The sequence below is a fragment of the Acartia tonsa genome, chromosome 4 (assembly GCF_053477335.1).
Source record: "Acartia tonsa isolate MP-2025a chromosome 4, ASM5347733v1, whole genome shotgun sequence".
In the NCBI taxonomy this organism is placed as follows: Eukaryota; Metazoa; Arthropoda; class Copepoda; order Calanoida; family Acartiidae; genus Acartia; species Acartia tonsa.
In genome coordinates, this window is record NC_137263.1 from 17,090,274 (window position 1) to 17,110,264 (window position 19,991).

Genomic DNA, 19,991 nt, shown 5'->3' on the forward strand with positions numbered 1-19,991 from the left:
TTACATGGACCTCAAAATAAAAGCCTAAGTTACAATTTAAAAAGTATGGGTTTGGGTTATTCGGGTTCACTGGGGGGATGAGAAGGACCAAGGTTCTTAAAAATACTTTTTGTACTCCCCATAGGTAAAATTGAGATGTTTTCATGGGTGTGTAAATGGGGATGGGAAGCAGAAAATTAACGGAAATGTTGTAAAAGTGAATTAAAAAACAAGTGGTAAACAATAAACCTAACCCCCACTTTAACTTTATCCTTTATTATGATCATGAAGGCCTAATCTTTTATCCTCCTTTCACCCGCCACTAGAAAAGTTAACTGTTTTCTATACATTTAAAAATATATTTTAAGTTTAAAAAACTGTCATTTTGTCTATTTATTTGAAATATGTATTTTTTTAAAAAATGCCAATAAAACAAATGCTTTTATAGGGTATGTAAAATAAATGCATAAGTATAGATGTATAGCCTAGCCAACTGCCTGGTTGGGACTTTTTTGTCTTCTAGCAAATTGCTTTCTGCTCTTTTGTAGCGAATTGGTTGTGCTGATATTTCCGAAGCTATTGGCTATTTTTCAAAGACCTAATTGAAAGTCGGCACAGGGTCTCCACCCCGTAAACATAAAGGTAACATAATTAACCCCTGCCCCCTCTATTTTTTTTCTTTAATTTTGCATCATAAGGTTAGATATATAACTTGACATGTAATATGGACTAAAATATTGAACCAACCCAGGATCAGGTTTCTCTTATGTAAGTGAGCAAATATATTTAGCACAATGTTGTTGTGGAGATGAGTTGATGATGATGGCTTGTTCCCCATGTTTGATAGCCTCATGTACATCTGCATCAGCAAGTTCTATCAGCCCACTCTCCTTCAGCTTCGTAAGAACCCTAAGGAATAGTTTATTAAATACTGAAGTGACAGGATCGGATCTGGTGCTCATCCTCCCCCTTCCCTTTTAAAAAATAATGGGGGATTGATAAGTTTTTCCTCTATGCCAAAACCACTCGGGGCATATACATGCGGTTGTCTACTCTCCAGGGCTACCAAGTTCCTAAAAAACCTAACCTAGCCTGCAGTAATAAACTCAAAATAGGTAGGAGTGGGGGGGGGGGGGGGATAATTGCTCACCAGCCTACTGTGTGCAAAAGTGCCCAGGATTTTGCTATTAACAGTAACATAAAAGTTGTATGGAAAAATTACTTTTGCTATGCAAAAATTAAACTTTTTGTGAAAGTAACTATCAAATAAGCTATAATTGAATTTGCTAGATTGTTTGAAAACATAAAACAATAGGATTTTAAAAATCACGAAACTTTTTTTACTCAAATATATTTAGAATCAAATTAGATATCTTTATTTTATCTTTCCTCTAGAGAGAGTGTACGAGGTCAGGAAAATACTAATACCACCCCAAGACATCTAGAAAGCTTCATGGAAAAGAAAAATCCATTCAGAAGAACGCTTTCCAAAATCATAAATTTTTTTGTATTACAGGATAAATAATTAAAAGGGTCCTAACTTACCAAACAGAAATTTTTTTTTTCAGAAACAGTTGTATCTATATGTATGGCCTACTTTGAGTTGGGAGCAAAGAAATTGTTGCATTTTCCAACAATTCAAAGAACTTACAAGCTTGCAATATTGTTCTCCATGTTAGGTATCCTGGTCTTGGAGGAGTGCAGAGAACAGATCAAATTCAGAGCACAATCCAGCACCCGAGCCTCCAGACCTAATCAATTAACATAACTGTCAGAAATTGATATAGAATATGTTGGGTATGATGATAGGGGAAAAATTGTTAACATGGGCATTTTTTATGGATCAGTTTGTTTATCCAGTAGGAGAGGTGGTTGGGTTATCATTAATTTAGGTTTCACTTTATTAGAGAATTTGAAAATCTAGTGCAACATCTACGTAATGATATATCGATTTTATACACGGTTTAAGATCTTTAGCTTCACATAGCCTTTTTAATACCATTGCACTCTATAAAAAAAAACTTAGATAAGGAGATCTTTAAAAAGTTGATTACTTTTTGATGAGGGGTATACTTTTATGGCAACACTACCTGTAGTCTCATTTCTAGCCGAATTATAAGGGTTGTTCATTCTTTGACCGGTCAGCTTGTTATCCATCTCTGGCACTGGCAGGTCAGGCAAGTAAGGCAAGTCAGGTACAACTGGTCCACCAACTCCAACAGAACAGGCAAAAAATCTAAAATTTTGATTCTTTTTATTGCAAGCAGAATAAGAATCCCATTTGTTTTCATCGTTAATTTATTTTTTGACAATGCTTTAAGGTGAAGGCAAGAGCCTTGATTTTATTGCTATTCCCGTTATCTGTCCGTCCGCCTGTCCGTATGATTTTCGGCTATTATTTAAGATAGAAAGCTCTTCTTGTACCAAGGGGATTCAAGTATATATTGTTTATATAATTGTCTGTCGGATATGAAAAAATTTCAAATAAGAAATAAATACATACTCCCTTCATTTGATCTTCTTTTTTTAAGACAACTTAACATCTCTCTGACTCACTTTGTACCACTTATTATTTTATTGTGCTTCGCTATTTATGGATGTTGTCATGCTTGTTCATTTACGATAGGGGTACGGCCAATTAAGAATGGACATACAAAACACATATATAGAGTTAAAAAACTTAAAATAATCTTATGTTTCTTATTAAACAGTGAAAATGATTATATTTAAAATGATACCTAACAAAAAAGAAATAAAAAAAACTGTAAAGGAAAAACTGTGGCCGAAAAACATTGTTGTTTCTATGTTGGTTTGTTGTTATAAAAGTTCTTTATGGAACTTTTCATAAAAGTAATAGCTAAAGAGTTGTCATTTTTATTGTTAAAATAGTTTTTAGTTTGATTTTGCCGTCAATCGTAATTACAAAGTAGAATGATGTCTGTCCGTCTGAAGCTTAAGATCTCGGTAACCGCTGGACCGATTGGGCTATGCTCTTCAGAGAATATACCTACTGGTCCTGTGATGGTTTTAAGCTATTTTCTTGGGTTTTATTATGTCAGATTGTAGAGACTAAATTTGATTATTTTGTTTGATTATATCTCCAATGCTTTAAGAAAGATTCTACATAGAAAGGGTACTTCCCATTACCTCTTTGGTCGAAGCCGCTAATTTTTGGAAAAAGCAAGTTACTGAGCCCCTAGCCCCATTGTTAACGACCCACAAGAAGACATGAAATTAAAAAATCAATGGGTTAAATCCTGGACGAGAGAGAACGTTGGACTGTAAATTACACATTGCACTGGTACCCGAATTTTTATACCTACGTTTTCTCTGTTGGCTCACGTTGGGTACTCTTATTGAATTTTGATTGGTTGATTCAGAGCAATACTTATAATCTACATATAGGATATTTGTGCTTATTAGAATTGGATAGGTACATCAATTTATCGTTCATTATCTTATCCCTTAATATCCCTTGTTAAATCGATGATTTCTATTTTCTTTGACGTAGAAAATTGTCCTTGTTAATTTTATAAATAAAAGTTCCACTCTTTTTCAAATGAGAATTAAATTTTTCAAGTGATTGTACTAATATTATACAAATATACATACATGCATATCATATACATACTTTTTTGATCCATATCAGTAAAAAAAAGACATTTTAATATTCTAAACATGGAACCGATATTTATTCAAATCACAAATATCATGGAGCCCCCTGGCTTATAGAAAATATTAAAACAATTGTAAAATACACATATACAGATATTTCCATAATAGAATATGCTGCATTTAGAAATGATTATTGTTTATGAGCTGGTTATCAGGGTTTTGAGATCAATACAGGTGCATATGGGTGCTACTGTATTTGTGCTGTCAACTTACTAAAAATATGTTGGGAATAATTAAATCACCAAGAATGACAACACTCATAAGTAGTGAGATATAAAAAATATGGATATAATACGGACGAAATGTTATATACATAGAGCAGCTGTTCAGTTGTCATAAAAAAATAAAGTTAGTTAATATACATTTAATCATAGAAAATCAAGTAATGCGAATTTTAAATCTTGCAACCATCTCGTAATAAATGCGCAAATGGCTCTTGAAAACCGAGTTTCGTTGTGAAACTTGGCATGTGTAATCCTTGGTAGGTCTATTTTCGCTAATTCGAGCAAAAAATTGGAAAAGTAACGGTTAAAGGCTGGCGCCACAGCTGTTTTGCCGTTTTAGGCTATTTTCCATAGAAATGTTACAAGCCCTATCTACACATCATACCCTTGACCTTTCCAAGCCGTTTATAGTCGATTCTAGCCTGTAGCGACTTGCACTTGAAATTAAAAAAAAAATACAATTGGTTATCATATTTATAAAGCAAAAATATGTATGAAAAAGTTGATTCATATGTTATAAATAGATAAAAAAAAACCCGGCTAAACGGCAGAGTCGCCAGCCGTTACTGTTCCAACTTTTTGTTCAATTTAGGGGACAAAGACCTCTCAAGGATTACTCATTCCAAATTTAAACTCCCCCCCTCTTATTACTTAAAATCTATCAAAAATAAAACATATAGTTTAATGTTAAAGTTAAGATTTAAAATTCGCATTACTTGCTGAAAATAGCCAAAAAACGGCTAAGCCGCCAGCCGTTACTTTTTAACTTTTTGTTAAATTCTGTGAAAATAGACTTTCCAAGGATTACTCATTCCAAATTTCATAAAGATATTCGGAATCTAAGTGCCATTTGCGCATTGATTACGAGATGGTTGCATTAAACTCCCCCCCCCCCAAACTTATTTAAAATCTATCAAAAATAAAACATATAGTTTAAGTTGTCCCTTTTAGACTAGCTGAAAATTTTGTTGTTGTTTTGTCAGCATAAATAACTAAGTTATTAATTATCATTGAAATAAAACTCTGTGCAAGGAGGCATTCAGTAGGAGGATTTATACATCACCTGAGCCCCCAACTAAGGAAAAAGAAAAGCCTTCCTCAATGTTTGATCATAAAAGTAACATAATAGAGTTGGAGAGGTTTGGACCCTGTGACGACTTTAAATTGGGTCTTTGAATAAGCTTATAGCCAAGTCACTAAAAAAGAGCAGAACGCAATTTGCTAAAAGACGAAAAAGGTCACCATCCTTGGATCCAGGTAGTTGTCTGGTTATACATCTATACTTAAGATTTTATTGTAGGTCGATCTCCTAAGGCCTACACTACTGAAATCTTCTATGCACGAGAATAGCAGCCTATTATGAGTTGAAGAAAATTTTAGTAAACAAAAGGACATTTAAATCATTTAGTTGGGATTTCAAGAATTTGCCAACATTTACAAAGTTTGATTTCTATTGTTTAAAAGAAAGTACACGAAAATAAGATATCTTTGTGGCATGTTTCACATATTTAGGAACATACCATGTAGTATATGTATACAATCTTTATACTTTTCACAGCCGTCCTCAGGCAAGTTTAGGTTTTAGGCATTCAAACAGAAAAATTTAAAACTAAAAAAGTTTTTATCCATTAAAGTTACAGAAGGTTTGTCTGTCTGATTGTACCATGGGTATCACTAACAGCAGAGCTGATATGGTTCTGCTGAATAGTGTAGCATCTCATAGATCCTGGGAAGGTTTATAACTTTTTTTGGGGAGGGCTTTTTGAGGGTCTCCTCCCCCCTCAAGTAACTTTTTAGGCCTTTTGGGGGCGAAGCCGCTAATATATAATAAAGTGGATTCTGTGCCCTAAAGATCATTAATAAAAATATTCAATATCAATTCTTTAAAAAAATATCAAAAACATAAGAATTTAAAAAATTAAAAAAAAAACTGTAGACATGTTTGCTATTTTTGTAAACTTTGTTAGAGGAGTTTACTAAAAGGACCATCAAAAATTTTGTCATAGCAAAAACAATATTTTAAAATTTATATTGGAATTCAAAACCCTAAATTTGTTTTGAAGAACTGTGACAAACAACAGATTAAATATGGCAACAAGTATTTCTGTCTATAAATAATAATTTGAAAAAATATCTTTGAAACTGCTAGTCTAATTTGACTTCCGCTTTTCATGAAAGCGTAATTCTAGTCTTTGATTTTATTTAGATTGGTTTGACAATGACCTCACAAACACAAGTGTCAGACCTCAAGAGGCTAGGGGTAAAGGAGGAATGTTAACTTGTCTAAAGCTCAAAATCTTTCTTTTTTCCTTATAACGAAAAATTGTGAAAAAAAAGGTCCTTTGGTGATTATTATAACATGTTGCAATTTTCTTTACAGACAAAACAAAAAATATATCAATTCATATAAATTCCAAAGTACAAAGTATCGAAACTGAGAATTTCCATCTTGTTTAAAAGTACACTTTTAGTTCATGTCGGACATGCCAGAAAAATTTTGAAAAAGATCCTGCGCTCTAGAATACACTAGTTTTTGGTCTACAGTAGCAAATATTTAGCTACAATATCCTTTGTATGTATTAATACTTTTATTTTGTTACTAAGCTATAATATTACTCTACATTGCTACCCTGCCTGCTGTTTGGATATAGAATATACGAGGATATTTTGACATGGGAAAATTTGTTGTTAATTTACGTTGCTAATATGGACCTTTTTTGCCACTCTTTTATATTGTTACCTAGCTAAAATTTCTCGTAATTTGGCCACTATGTCACATACTTACCTGGCCCCTTTATGTGGCCACCCTGTTATAATATTACCTGGCCGCAATATCCTTGTATGTAGCCAACCTGTTATAATATTATCTGGCCACAATATGCTTGTATGTGTCCACCCTGTAATTATATTACCTGGACACAATATCATTGTATGTGGACACCCTGTTATAATATTACCTGGCCACAATATCCTTGTATGTGGCCACCCTTTTATAATATTACCTGGCCACAATATCCTTGAATGTGGCCACCCTGTTATAATATTACCTGGCCACAATATCCTTGAATGTGGCCACCCTGTTATAATATTACCTGGCCACAATATCCTTGTATGTGGCAACCACGTTATAATATTACCTGGCTACATTGTCCATGTTTGTGGCACCCCTGTTATATTATTACCTGGCTACAGTATCCTTGTATTTGTCCACCCTTTTATAATATTACCTGGCCACAATATCATTGTATGTGTCCACCCTGTTATTATATCATCTGGCCACAATATCCTTGTATGTGTCCACCCTGTTATAATATTATCTGGCCACAATATCCTTGTATGTGGCAACCATGTTATAAATATTTGTGTGTGGCAACCCTGTTATAATATTACCTGGCCACGATATCCTTGTATGTGAGCATCCTGTCCTGATTGTGTGTGATATATTTGTGAAACAAAAGGTATTCATTTTCCAGATCTGTAGAACCAATCCTGTCAATACCCCAGAGTGTCGTACTTCGCTTACGTCTTCTAAATTAAGAAAATTTAAGTGAAACTTTATATTTACATTACGTTGAACTTTAAAGTTTAACATAAAATGTTAATAAGTACGCGAATTGTTTTTAGCTTAATGAAGTCTAATATGGAATATTTAGCAAAAGTCATAATTCTAAGGGTTTAAAAGGTAATTTGGTTTAAAGTAATTTTTCTATAACTGTACCTCCCAGGGCCTTTTTTCATTTTTAGGACTTGTGGCAAGGCCCCTGGCATATAGTTGCTCTGTAGTCATTCAAAGGGGCATAGTGGATATATCCTAAAGCCATCCTCAATACTAAAACTATCACATGACATATGTAAAGCTTACCTTAAAGAGAGAACCCAATCGATTCAGTAGTTATATAGATTTTAAGCTTCAGACAAAAAAACTTTTACAACTTCATATAATAGGATTATTAGCAAGCTGCGACTAAAACGTTTAGCTGAATAATAGTTACTACTGAATTATATATTGCTATATTAAGAACTAGCGACTAAGACTCTAGAATATAGTTGTTCTTTATTACAAGCGGGATGGAAAGGACACAAAAATAGCCTAAATCCATCTCAATACTTAAATTATTTAATAAAATAGCCTAAAGCCATCTCAATACTTAGATTATTAAAAAAAATAGCCTAAAACCTTGTGAAGCTTCTTTATAATTGACTTTATACAATACTAGAGTTGGGCTCGATATAATTATCTTGCTATTGGCTAGGTTTATTCAATGTTTCATTTACTTTTTTTTGGTTATCTGAATTCTGACTATTAACCCTATTCTTCCATTATCTTCTTCCTGACGATTTCTTTCTTTAAACTATTTTAGGATCTTAATATTTTTTATTTCAAATTATCGCCCTGAAAAGGGTTAAAATGTTCAGTTAACTGTTAAATTTTAGTTCAATATCTGACCACATTATGCACGTATCACCAGTATCAAATTATTTTAAAACTAAGTTTTCTTTTATTTACTATATTATTGATTTAAATTTTCTGTTTTATGGATAGAAATTTAATACTTCAATATAATTCAAATAGCAACATGAAATAAAAAAAAAAATTATTCTTCATACAGTAAAATAATGGGTCCTATCGTTCTGGTCAATGAGAGTTTATTACGGATTATTGGAGCACTATGAGTTTCAAACATTTATCGCTTGGAAAACTTGAGCTCATATATCTATATTTCCTATATAGATCTGTCATGGATCTTGATGCAATAAAGCAGGCTGTTTTGTTAAGGTTAAAAAATGGAAGATTTTATTAAACAAATATAAAGGGTGGGCCAGATAAATCCGGACTTTTTCTTATTTTTAAACAAATGAACATAAAATCGTCTATTTTAAAGATTTTATTGAATTTTAAAAACTGGGAAGTAAACTAGGTATATGACTATTAGATTATTCAATAAAATCGCCGCTAGCCTCAATCACCGCCTTTACCCGCCCCCTAAACCGGCCCCCGATCCTGGTCACCATGTCCCTGTCCAAGATGGCGAAGTTCTCCTTGATAGTAACAATGAGAGAGGTCTTTATGGTATAGGCGCGTCTATTAGTTCGTGCTTTAATGGCGCTCCAGGCCAATAAGTCAATTGTATGAAGATCAGGGCTGCTGGGAGGCCACATCTCCTTAGGGACGTGAGTAACCGCAGGAAACAAATATACCCATATTTCAAGCTACCATTCGACACGGCGGCTCTTATTTTGGCCACAGTTAAGCTAGAACAACGTTTTATACCTTTTTGGAAATGGCATGAAGATTAAGCTATGGTTATTATCGCAACACATAGTCTAATACGATTTTTCAGGTTCCAAATGGGCCCCTGTAGTCGAGAACCAAGAAATTTTCAAGATTATTGACATTTTTGACACCTTAAAATCTGCCACGCTTCACTTTGCCGGAGTACTACGGACAAACCAGATGTGATAGAAAGCTTTAGTTTTTTCTAGTGCCTTCATTAAGTATCTAACAGTATCTCCAGCAAGTTTTATAAGTCTATCTCAGCTACAGATGGGCTGAGATCAGATTTAGTGGGCCCATATTGATAATCTAAGGTAAACTAGCGCTCATTTCGAATCTGCCATGTTGAACATAAGCACTGCCAGCACGGAGTACACATCCTCCATCCTCCAAAATTTTTATGGGCCAAAAGGTAATTACCTACGCTTTTTATAGTATGGTCAAACGTCCTGATTGGCCAAGTAGTTTTGGTGCTATGGCCGTTTGAAAAAAAGTCCGGATTTATGTGGCCCACCCTGTAAGTATTATAAAAGATAGGGTTTAACATTCAGCGGGCTCTTAATAAAGATTTTTACACACAACAGGTTTCCTAAACGCAGGGTAGTGTTTTTGACTAAATTTATGACATTTGCTACTGAATATCAAACCACCTGCGCATTAAAAAAAATAATTTTGAATTCAGGTTTTCCTTTAAATATGCAAAATATATTGTCCATGTCCACAATATAACTTAATAATGTAAATTTTAAGGTGGACAAAAATCCTCCTAATGCATATTTTATCCCGGGTATTTCTATGTATTGACAGAATATTCAGAATAGTTTAAAGGAAAAATTATGCATTTCTAAACAATTCTTGGTATTTTATTTGAATATCTGCACCTTAAATCTTAATCCTTGCATGAGCAAGCTTCTTATGTTTATGTAGAATATATAATTTTTAGATTATATAATTTTTTTTATATCTAAATTCTAGATATGACTTGGTTTTTATGCATAAGAAATGATAAGCAAAATATAAATAAATTTACGACGTAATATATATTAAATAGTTGAATCTTAATATAGCTATTAAAAAATTAAATAATTTAAAAATTTGATGTCTTGTGATGTATGCATTTTACAATACATCTTGACAAAAACTGATTTATTATATTCAATATTATCTTATTTAACTTTAGAAAGTCAGTTTATGTAAAAGTACGGGGTGGGTTAAAAATTAAAATATGATAATATTTCTATTTTTAAAATTTAAAAAAAAATCTATCAATTTTTTTATTTCATATTTGAAAGTGAAGTTTTAATAGACTTATCACATACAAAAGCCTTTTATTTAAAAGATTAATATTTTCATCTTCTAAAAGAAAAATAATTGAACCCTACAGAGGCTATATTATAGTTTACCGAACCTAACTTAATATTAACATTAATCGTAAAAAATACTTGATCCACTTTTAGTTTGAGTGAAAATTATCAATTTTACATAAAAGACAGACATGCATAAATATTAATTAAAATACTTACTTTCCACCAGTTAAAGTGACAGTAACAGGTAGAGCCAGCAGGGCAAGTGGAAGCAGTGCTGCCAGTGCTGCAGTACCCAGGGCTCCTAAACCTGTACAAAACAAGTATTTTAGTAACAGGTAGAGCCATCAGAGCTGCAGTACCCAGGGCTCCTAAACCTTGACACAACAAGTATTTTAGTAACAGGTAGAGCCAGAAGAGCTGCCAGTGCTGCAGTACCCAGGGCTCCTAAACCTGTACAAAACAAGTATTTTAGTAACAGGTAGAACCAGCAGAGCATAGTGGTAGCAGAGCTGCCAGTGCTGCAGTACCCAGGGCTCCTAAACCTGTACAAAATAAGTATTTTAGTAACAGGTAGAACCAGCAGAGCATAGTGGTAACAGTGCTGCCAGGGCTGCAGGACCCAGGGCTCCTAAACCTGTACACAACAAGTATTTTAGTAACAGGTAGAGCCAGAAGAGCTGCCAGTGCTGCAGTACCCAGGGTTTCTAAACCTGTGCACAACAAGTATTTTAGTAACAGGTAGAGTCAGCAAAGCAAAGTGGTGGCAGAGCTGCCAGAACTGCAGTACCCAGAGTTTCTAAACCTCTGCACAACAAGTATTTTAGTAACAGGTAGAACCAGCAGAGCAAGTGGTAACAGTGCTGCCAGGGCTGCAGGACCCAGGGCTCCTAAACCTGTACACAACAAGTATTTTAGTAACAGGTAGAGCCAGAAGAGCTGCCAGTGCTGCAGTACCCAGGGCTTCTAAACCTGTACAAAACAAGTATTTTAGTAACAGGTAGAGCCAGCAGAGCTAGTAGTAGCAGAGCTGCCAGTTGGATGTCCAGCATAGTGAAATGGCCCTCAGAGTAATACAATTAGTTTATATGTACTTTAGAAGGGATAATTATTAGGAATCTCAATCAGGAAAAAAATTGAAACTTCCGTAGATTAAATTCATAGGTAGAAAATTTTGGACACTTTTAGTTTAAACAGAACAAGATTTAATTTAGTTTGGTTTTATAGAAAAATTCTCCAATGTACTAATGGCTCCAAGGTACAAATTAAAGTCGGATTCTGGGCCCTCACCTGAATCAGTTGCTGGAGCTTCTGTCTGCCTGTACACATACACAGGACCATGATAACCTCCTCCCCCATACCCACCACCACCACCATGCCCACCTCCATACCCTCCCCCACCTCCGTACCCGTCATCCCCAAAACTTCCTCCATGACCGCCGCCGTAACCTCCCCCACCTCCCCCACCACAGCCATAGCCGTAACAGACAATCTGACCGCCACCCCCACCAGTGTTGGTGTTGCTGCTAGTTGAAAATAAATTTCTAGAATCCATTTTATACTCTGGAAATTTGAAAGAATAAAAGATTTTGATTAAATTTTAAGAATAAAACCTTATCCCGTGCAGGGGTTTTTCCAAATTCAAAATTGAATTATTTCAAAATCTATAAAGTATTGAGAAATTGCATAAATTAAAAAAGTGTTTAAAAAATTCTTTTGCTTGATTTTATCCTGTACTACTTTAACGTGTAACGTAACATTTTCTATTAAAATAAAACAATGGATTTTCTGTCAGTCTGTTATTGATGAAGCCTATTGTTTTTCAGTGAATATCTCTACTGGTCATACCAAGGTTTTAGACAATTTCCTTGGGGTTGGTACATCTCCTTACAAAAAAATGCAATGCTTAAGAAAAAATTTCCCCCAATAATCATTAAATATTCATTACTACCCCGACTTTCGCCCCACGAGACAAGGGACGAAGTCACCAAATAGATGATATGAAGAAACAATATCACCACTACTACACTCACGTAACCCTATTTTTATATTATTGGTATAAAAAATTGCTAGCTGTACTCTGATACCAATCTCAGATATTTCACTTTCAGAATTGACAATCAACTTTTGTATACTTTTCTTTTTAACATTTGCAATCTTTTTTGGAAAAGCGAAGCCCTTCTACAATTAGGATATGTACGTCACAATGTCACGGAAGATAAGGTATATATTGCATTTTTTTGTGAATAAAAGAATTTCGATACAAGGAAAAGTCAGGCTGTATTGGAATTTTCTTTCTGGGTTATTGGTCACATATAAGATGCCAAGAGTGTCCAAGGGGGGCCAGAAACCCCCAAATCCCACCAAAAACAATTCATGTTACTTTACGCCATGGTTCTAAAAACATTTTTATGTAATTTTTTTACATTCTGTACAAGAAAAGGTGAATTTTACCCTCCCTCCCCAAACTTTTAGATAGGGTGGAAAAATTTCTGCCCACTTCGCGGGACAATTTTAAATACCCCACCACCATTAAAGAATAAAGCTTTGACGTCATTGACAGATCATCTTATTTAGGCAGCTTTTGAAAGAAAACTTGTAGTAAAATTGTACTTTCAAAATCTATATAGTCCGTATGAAAGTTTGTAATCAATAATTTTAACCAACAAGTTAAATTGCCAAATTGGATTTTTGAAAACAGTAAAAGTGTCTAACTATGACGTCAGAAAAAATTAACAATTAACCAATGAGAGGCCGCTTTACATTTTACCACAGTGAATACTGGCTTCTTATTGGCTAATTGTTAATTTTTTCTGACGTCATAGTTCGACACTTTTACTGTGTTCTGGATTTTTTAATACAACAGCTTCGCTTTTGTGGAAATTTTCCACCTTGTAATGGTACATTGTACAAATAAATATTAGAAAGTTGTTGAAAAGGAAAAGTGTGGAAGTTTTTACATGAAAAATTTAGTAAACAATGGAGAAAGAATAGTTTTATCAGGAAGATTTTTTGCTAGATTTGATTTAACAACTGCGCAAAAATTTGGTAGAAAGTTGCATCATAGCCATATCTAAAACAAGGATGACAACGTCTATAAAAGCGAAACTTTAAAATCATAAGGAATGACAAACTAGCACACTCTCTTGAAGAGTGCCAGAACTTAATAGCAGAACATTAATTAGTAAGTCTAAAACTGACCAAGCTATACTTGCTTGATTCACTTCACTAAAAGATGCGATTGATAATGAAGATTTTTTTCTTTGAAATATATTTCGTTATGAAGCAGCAGTAGTTACTAATTTATAAATGTTATGGTTGAGATAGATTTATAACTGTTAAAAGTAAAACAAAATTTAACATAATTTTCTTGGAAAATTGCATAATTACAGGATACTGTTTACGGACATCCTTTATTTTTAGAAATATATAAGAAAGAGTTGCTTAGCTCATAATATTGTACTTTGTTGTCCTAAAAAACATAAATCTGCATTTTTAAATGAGTTTACTGACTTTCTGGACGATTGTTGAGTTGCTGCGCTTCCTAAATCCTAAATGTTATAGGAATCATCATGCAAAGTTTGAAGTCTATAGAACTATTATAAGTAAACGAAAAAAGCTAATCGTTAAGGAAGGACGAACGTACGGACTGACCAAGCCAAATTTTCAATCAACTTCACTTTTGAAAAAGCTATTCAATATGAATAAACCTAACAAGGATAATAACTTCCAAACAGTGAAGATTAACAAATCTGACAATGAGACAATCTAACATTATCAATTGTACAGGATGTTTTTTTTAATGGATCAAACGTATTGCTTAATATAACCCTCTTGCCATTAACAGAAATTAATAATCTAAAGGGTGTGCAAAAAAAATGCGGACATTTTTAAAATTAAAATTGCGCGGCTTGTGTTAATAGTAGAAAATTCTTATGCATATCGTTAGAACCGTTATGAACTCTAGTTTTTAGAAATATAAGAACGGATCCTGTGCTACGTATAGTTAGGGAGCTACGTGGTGAAATGTTCCTATTGCCTTAAAACTTGAATTGCGAGTAAACAAGAAAATTAAAAAAAATAAACCTATTTTTAAAGCTTTTTAAATATTTGTATTTATTTGTCATACAAATCTTCTAATTGAATATGAAAAAATCTACGAATATTTGTACTGAAATCATTCTTTTACAATGGATCCTTCAACAAGGTATCAAATAAAAGTTGAGATTGAAACTTTTTTGAATAAGTACCCTGGAGCAAGCATAAGAGTGGTCAGACAATTTTTGAAAAGTGGATCTGCATCCCAGGTATGGAATAATCTTACAAGACAAACAAGATCTTCATCCTGGTGTGAAATTACACTAAATGCCAAGAAACAGGTTCGTCCTTAAAGCATAGAGGATTTAATGGGCGGAAGAAAACACCAGAGAGTGTACAGAAAAGAGTGAAAAAAAATGTTATTGAATAAAAAAACACCTTGATTAAGAAAAGTTGCTGCCACTACAGGTGTTTGTGTTTCTACTGCTAGAAATTTTCTAAAATCATCAAAGGCTAAACCGTACCACAAATATAGAACACAAAAAATAAATGATGCCCAAAAAGAACAGAGGGTTAAGTTTTCTAAAAATAAAAGATAAACTCGTTTTGCAATTTTTTTATTCAATCTTTTTATACTTTGATATTTGATAATTTACTCGCAAGTTAAGTTTTAAGGCAATAGGAACATTTCACCACGTAGCTCCCTAACTATACGTAGCACAGGATTCGTTCTTATATTTTCAAAAACTAGAGTTCATGACGGTTCTAACGATATGCATAAGAATTTTCTACTATTAACACAAGCCGCGCAATTTCAATTTTAAAAATGTCCGCATTTTTTTGCACACCCTTTATATCTTAATTTCTTCATTGGGTTGGGGCAATTTGTACAAGAAAAAAAATACTTGGCGATTTTCAACAAATTATGCCTTAAAAACCTGTTTTTTCAAAGTAGAAAAATGTTACGCATATTGATAGAATTGTCATGATCTTTAGTTTTTGGAAATTTATGTATCATATTCATGCTATTTGTAGTATAGAAGCTACGTTGGAAAATGTGAGAAAGGTTGAAAAGTTTTAAGTAAGTTGGGACATTTTACCACGTGGCTCCTAAACTATATGTAGCATATATTCTTTAAAAACACCCAAAAACTAGAGTTTATTACGATTCTAACGATATGCATAACATTTTTCTACAATTAACACAAGCCGCGCAATTTGATTTTAAAAAATGCACGCATTTTTGCACACTCTTTAAATTGGCCATGATTAAAAAATCTTCCAAAAATAGGTACTTTGGAAAAAGCGGATTTTAAGACAATAAAGAAACCCAATAAAGAAATTAAGCTATAGATTATTAATTTCTGTCAATGGCAAGTGGGTTTTATTAAGCAATACTTTTGTTAAAAAGAAAATAAGAACAATTCTTAGAGTCAAAACTTTGCTTCTGGAGCAATAAATAGAGAATGTAACTAGAATGTATATAGGCAAATTATCTACATTAAGTTAGGCGAAATAAAATTAGTCCATTAAACTCCACATACAATCGAGAACCCATTTCTTAAAGGGTAAAAAACCAAGACTCGAATGTCAAAAAAAATTGTGAAAAGGTTAATATTATGTAGTATTATCATAAATAACCTGACAGACAATAACATATCTTATGTACTAATAATTAATAATTCATAATTCATACACAAAAATCAAACAGAAAAGAAAGTAAATTTGTTTTAATTTAAATCATACTTATAGAGCAAATAAAACTTTATTTATCTTACTTAAGTTAAACATGATTAATTTAGGGTGAAAATTGAAAATCAAAATCAAAAAATGTCTCTTATTTACTCAATTTTGAGTTTAATCACCTCTTTCAAAAATGTTAATTTTCAATTTTTATAAGCATAATACAATGCTTAAATGAAAAAAAAATAGTGCAGAGAGCAAGGGGAATAATTCTGAATATTCACATGTTTAACAACGTGATAATGCTAAATGAGAGATCCTACAGTGACAAAGAGATGAGTCTATGAAGGATTTATTAAACAAAATGTGAAGATTCAAGTTCTAGGGATTTTTAAAAGTTATGAAAGGAGAATTGAAATACAAACAAAATAAAGAATAATTTAATTTTTGCACTTTGACGTTAAACTGCAGTCGAAAGGTTAAATAAGACTGAGATTTTTTTAAGGGGGTTAATTATTAAGGTGTTTAAAAGGTTTGGAGGGAGAGGGGGGGGGGGGGGGTAATCTAATTTATTTTAAAAAAAATTTAGGGGGCTAAAGTGAGGGGTTTCAAAGTTTGAGAGAGATTAAAACCCCTTTACCACCCTTGGACGTCTATGATAGTTTCTAACTAATGTTTTTCAGCCAGCAATTAAGATGCTAAGGTGAGTCAAAGCTAAAAAAATCTTGAAAACTGTCTTTCTTAGTATTGGATTTTCTGTCTTACTGTTCTCTGAATTCCTGGTAAACTTATCATAATAATTGATTAATCTTGTGTATCCGTTATTTAAATGATTAAGGATAATTATAAGTGGCATGACAAAGCTGCCATATAATCTGTATGTGCCTCAGTCAATAAAGTGTACTGTTGGTGCTTTACCTCAAAGTGATTATCAAGCACTGAACCACCTCATAATTAATTTTGAAATAATTTGAAAAAGTTGGAGGGGAAGGGGGGGGGGAGGCTAAACCTGCGGGGGGCTAAACAGTACCAAATATAACCTCGCCTAACCACAACTAATAGGCAAGCAAACGAAAAACTACCATCCCCTTGAAAAATTTATTTCTAACTAAGGTTTAGCCCTCAAATGAACATTAAAAAATACTTTTCTGCTTATTTTTGGTCAAGTTCAGAATAAAGAAATTTAAAAACGGGAAAATATCTTCTATCATAGAAATTATTCACGTTTACATACATACACATGTTCTAAAATAATGTACACATATAATCGATTTATTATTACTTGGATGTTGCACCAGATTTTTATGTAATGTAATAAAGTGATTACTCGCATCCTACTGGATGAACAAACTGGCCGATAAATGAGGTTCGTGTTAGCAACCTAAATTGACGACAAACGACCAGTGTAATTTACATTTCAATTTACCCTTCCCTCCCTTGGACGGATAGACTCATGAATAGAGTACCTTGACTCAAAAAGACAAATAACTATTGATTTGAAGATCTCATTTCTAGATTTAGATGTTGTCAGAGAATAAATATAGAAAGTCTAGATGAACAATCCATTAATTGTACCAATAGTAACAGAGTGTAGGAACAATCCAACCACTTAAATGTTAGATAGTGTACGAATTTAGGTATGAAAGGGCAGTTATTTGTCATTTCATCCATATGATATGTCAAATAAAAATGGTGGAATTTCTTTGGATAAAGCTTTGTGTGGTGTCAAAAATTTCATCGCTCCTATTATTGGATCAAATCATGTATTACTAAAATTCATATTTAGATTTGCCGGATTATTTTGACAGATTGAGCATCTAGGGTAATACATCTATTTGTTAGAGAATCAACAATTGTGCTTGAAAAGACAAAGAAGAGCTTATCTTGATACAGATTTCAGATTAGTTTCTTTATCCAAAACAATTAAGATACCTTTCTTTATTCATAAAGTTACTTTTGGGGGAAGTAAAAGGAAAAAGGTATATTAAAGGAAAAACAGTTTTATTTATAAAATATTCTTGTAAAATTAAAAGAAAATATATAACTGCGGCTGCACCTCTAGCAAAAAGCTGAGGGAGGGCAGAATAAAATATACTAAAACCAACCCAAAGCTAAATTAAAAAGTAAAATTCCAAGATCCAAGAAGAATTTACCTAAAATGGTGCTTTATCGGTTCAGTGGTTAGTGATATCTTAACAGACAAAAAAAACTTACTACCTTGTGAAATAGCATTGGAAAAAAATGTAAACTTGTTTTAAATAGTACACTAATAGACTAAAACAAATTTATGTTGCTTTACAAAAACACTTTGATTTAAAAGTTTCTTTTTTTCTTATAAAGTGTACCTTTATACAGATCTTTAGTGAGCCGTTTATGAAGAAAAATGATTTTCAAACCTAATACTTATGTGTCAGATTCTGTCTTTGATAGATGAATGTTTTTAGGGTAAAAAGGGTTATTAATTAAATTCATCTCCTCCTTTCCTGAACTTTGTATGATTTTCAGGGAGGGAGGGGACATTGGACTGTAAATTACACTTGTACTCAATGTTATATAACCACGTTACTCTTACTCGTTTAAATTTAATTGGTTGTTACAAACTAGTAGTTAGGGTCATAACCACTTAGTAATCTACAGAAGAGTAATTTTGATTATCTTCATTGGGTATGTACTGTACATTAATATAATGGCCATAGTCTTATCCCTTAAGATCCCTAAAGATTTTAAATATTTAAAAATAGTTATTTCTCGCATCGTATTATAAACAGCTTTCCGCTTATAAGATTAAAACCAGTTTTTATATTCATAGAAAGCTGGATATAATACGATGCTATACATAGTTTTTTCGTATAAATGAGAACCGGTTCTTATCCACCGGATTCGAATGAATACGAGAAAAGAGTTTCTTTAAAAAATTATGTAAGGTCCCTCTGTCTGTCTGTCTCAAGTATCAGAGGAGGCTTGCTTCAGTCCCTCTAATGGAATATGACAATCTCAACTTGTTCTCTACACCAATATGGCACTTTTTAAAATGTCTTTCCAATCAAACGTTTTTCTGTGTTCATATTTAAAAAATAAAGTTTTCAAACAATTTATAATAGGATGTTTGTCTGCAAAATCTCCTGATCTGCTGCAAGTACAGTTCACCTTTTCCAGGGAAGTTTTATATTTGTCCGTTGAAGATTTTCAGGAGAAAAAATGTAATCTAAGTTTTTACTAGTGTTGATAGTAAAGGTTTTCAACTTTTCGCTCTTCATATTCTGTTTAGGCCATTTTGATAAGAATCATATAATCAGGGTGCCGAGCCCTACATATAAGCAATCATCTATACAAATAAATTGTACAAAGTTAAAAAGAAACACAACTACCACAATTTACTAAAATATTTAAGAAGACAAAATCGAAAACCAATTTGAGCTCGCAAAGTGTCACTTGAAACAAATTTTGACAGAAACTGATCTAATTTGAATAGTTGCTAATTTAAATACTTTAAATGCCCACACACACACACACACAAACAAACATACACGGATGAATTTACTTGGATTGTTTTTCTTCTTTTTGGTTTTAACACAGTAAATTTACTAAATTTTACTCAGCCTAATTGTTTAGTATCATGAATTTCGAAAACAATTACCTTCGTTCTAACTATTCAAGTTAACCAAATTTGTATTTTATAATTTTAATGGATTAATTTTTACTTGGATCTTACACCAGATTAACATTTACCCTAATAAAGTGAAACTTGTAGCGGGCTAAAATAACAATCTCCCCCATTGTTTGCAAAGAATAAGCAATCTTTTCATTACATTT

The 19,991-nt window shown here is 32.8% G+C and overlaps 1 protein-coding gene across 1 annotated transcript; it reads right to left on the reverse strand.

Annotated features, from left to right (window-relative positions):
* Nucleotides 1-415: 415 nt before the first annotated feature.
* Nucleotides 416-12,016, reverse strand: LOC145318252 (uncharacterized). The gene is made up of 6 exons (XM_080159576.1): nucleotides 11,748-12,016; nucleotides 10,677-10,767; nucleotides 7,269-7,406; nucleotides 2,070-2,215; nucleotides 1,631-1,730; nucleotides 416-888 (listed from the first exon to the last, which is right to left on the reverse strand). The coding sequence occupies exons 1-6, from the start codon at nucleotides 12,010-12,012 to the stop codon at nucleotides 744-746; spliced, it is 885 nt and encodes a 294-aa protein (XP_080015702.1). The 5' UTR covers nucleotides 12,013-12,016; the 3' UTR covers nucleotides 416-743.
* Between the last annotated feature and the right edge of the window lie 7,975 nt (nucleotides 12,017-19,991).

What these genes read in the sequence shown, in the direction of transcription:
- LOC145318252 (XM_080159576.1), bottom strand. Translation starts at nt 12,012, where the DNA reads ATGGATTCTAGAAATTTATTTTCAACTAGCAGCAACACCAACACTGGT. An exon ending in AGCTCCAGCAACTGATTCAG is followed by an intron (nt 10,768 to 11,747) that starts GTGAGGGCCCAG and finishes TGTTTTGTACAG; the next exon opens with GTTTAGGAGCCCTGGGTACT. An exon ending in TACAAGGATATCGTGGCCAG is followed by an intron (nt 2,216 to 7,268) that starts GTAATATTATAA and finishes TCAAAATTTTAG; the next exon opens with ATTTTTTGCCTGTTCTGTTG.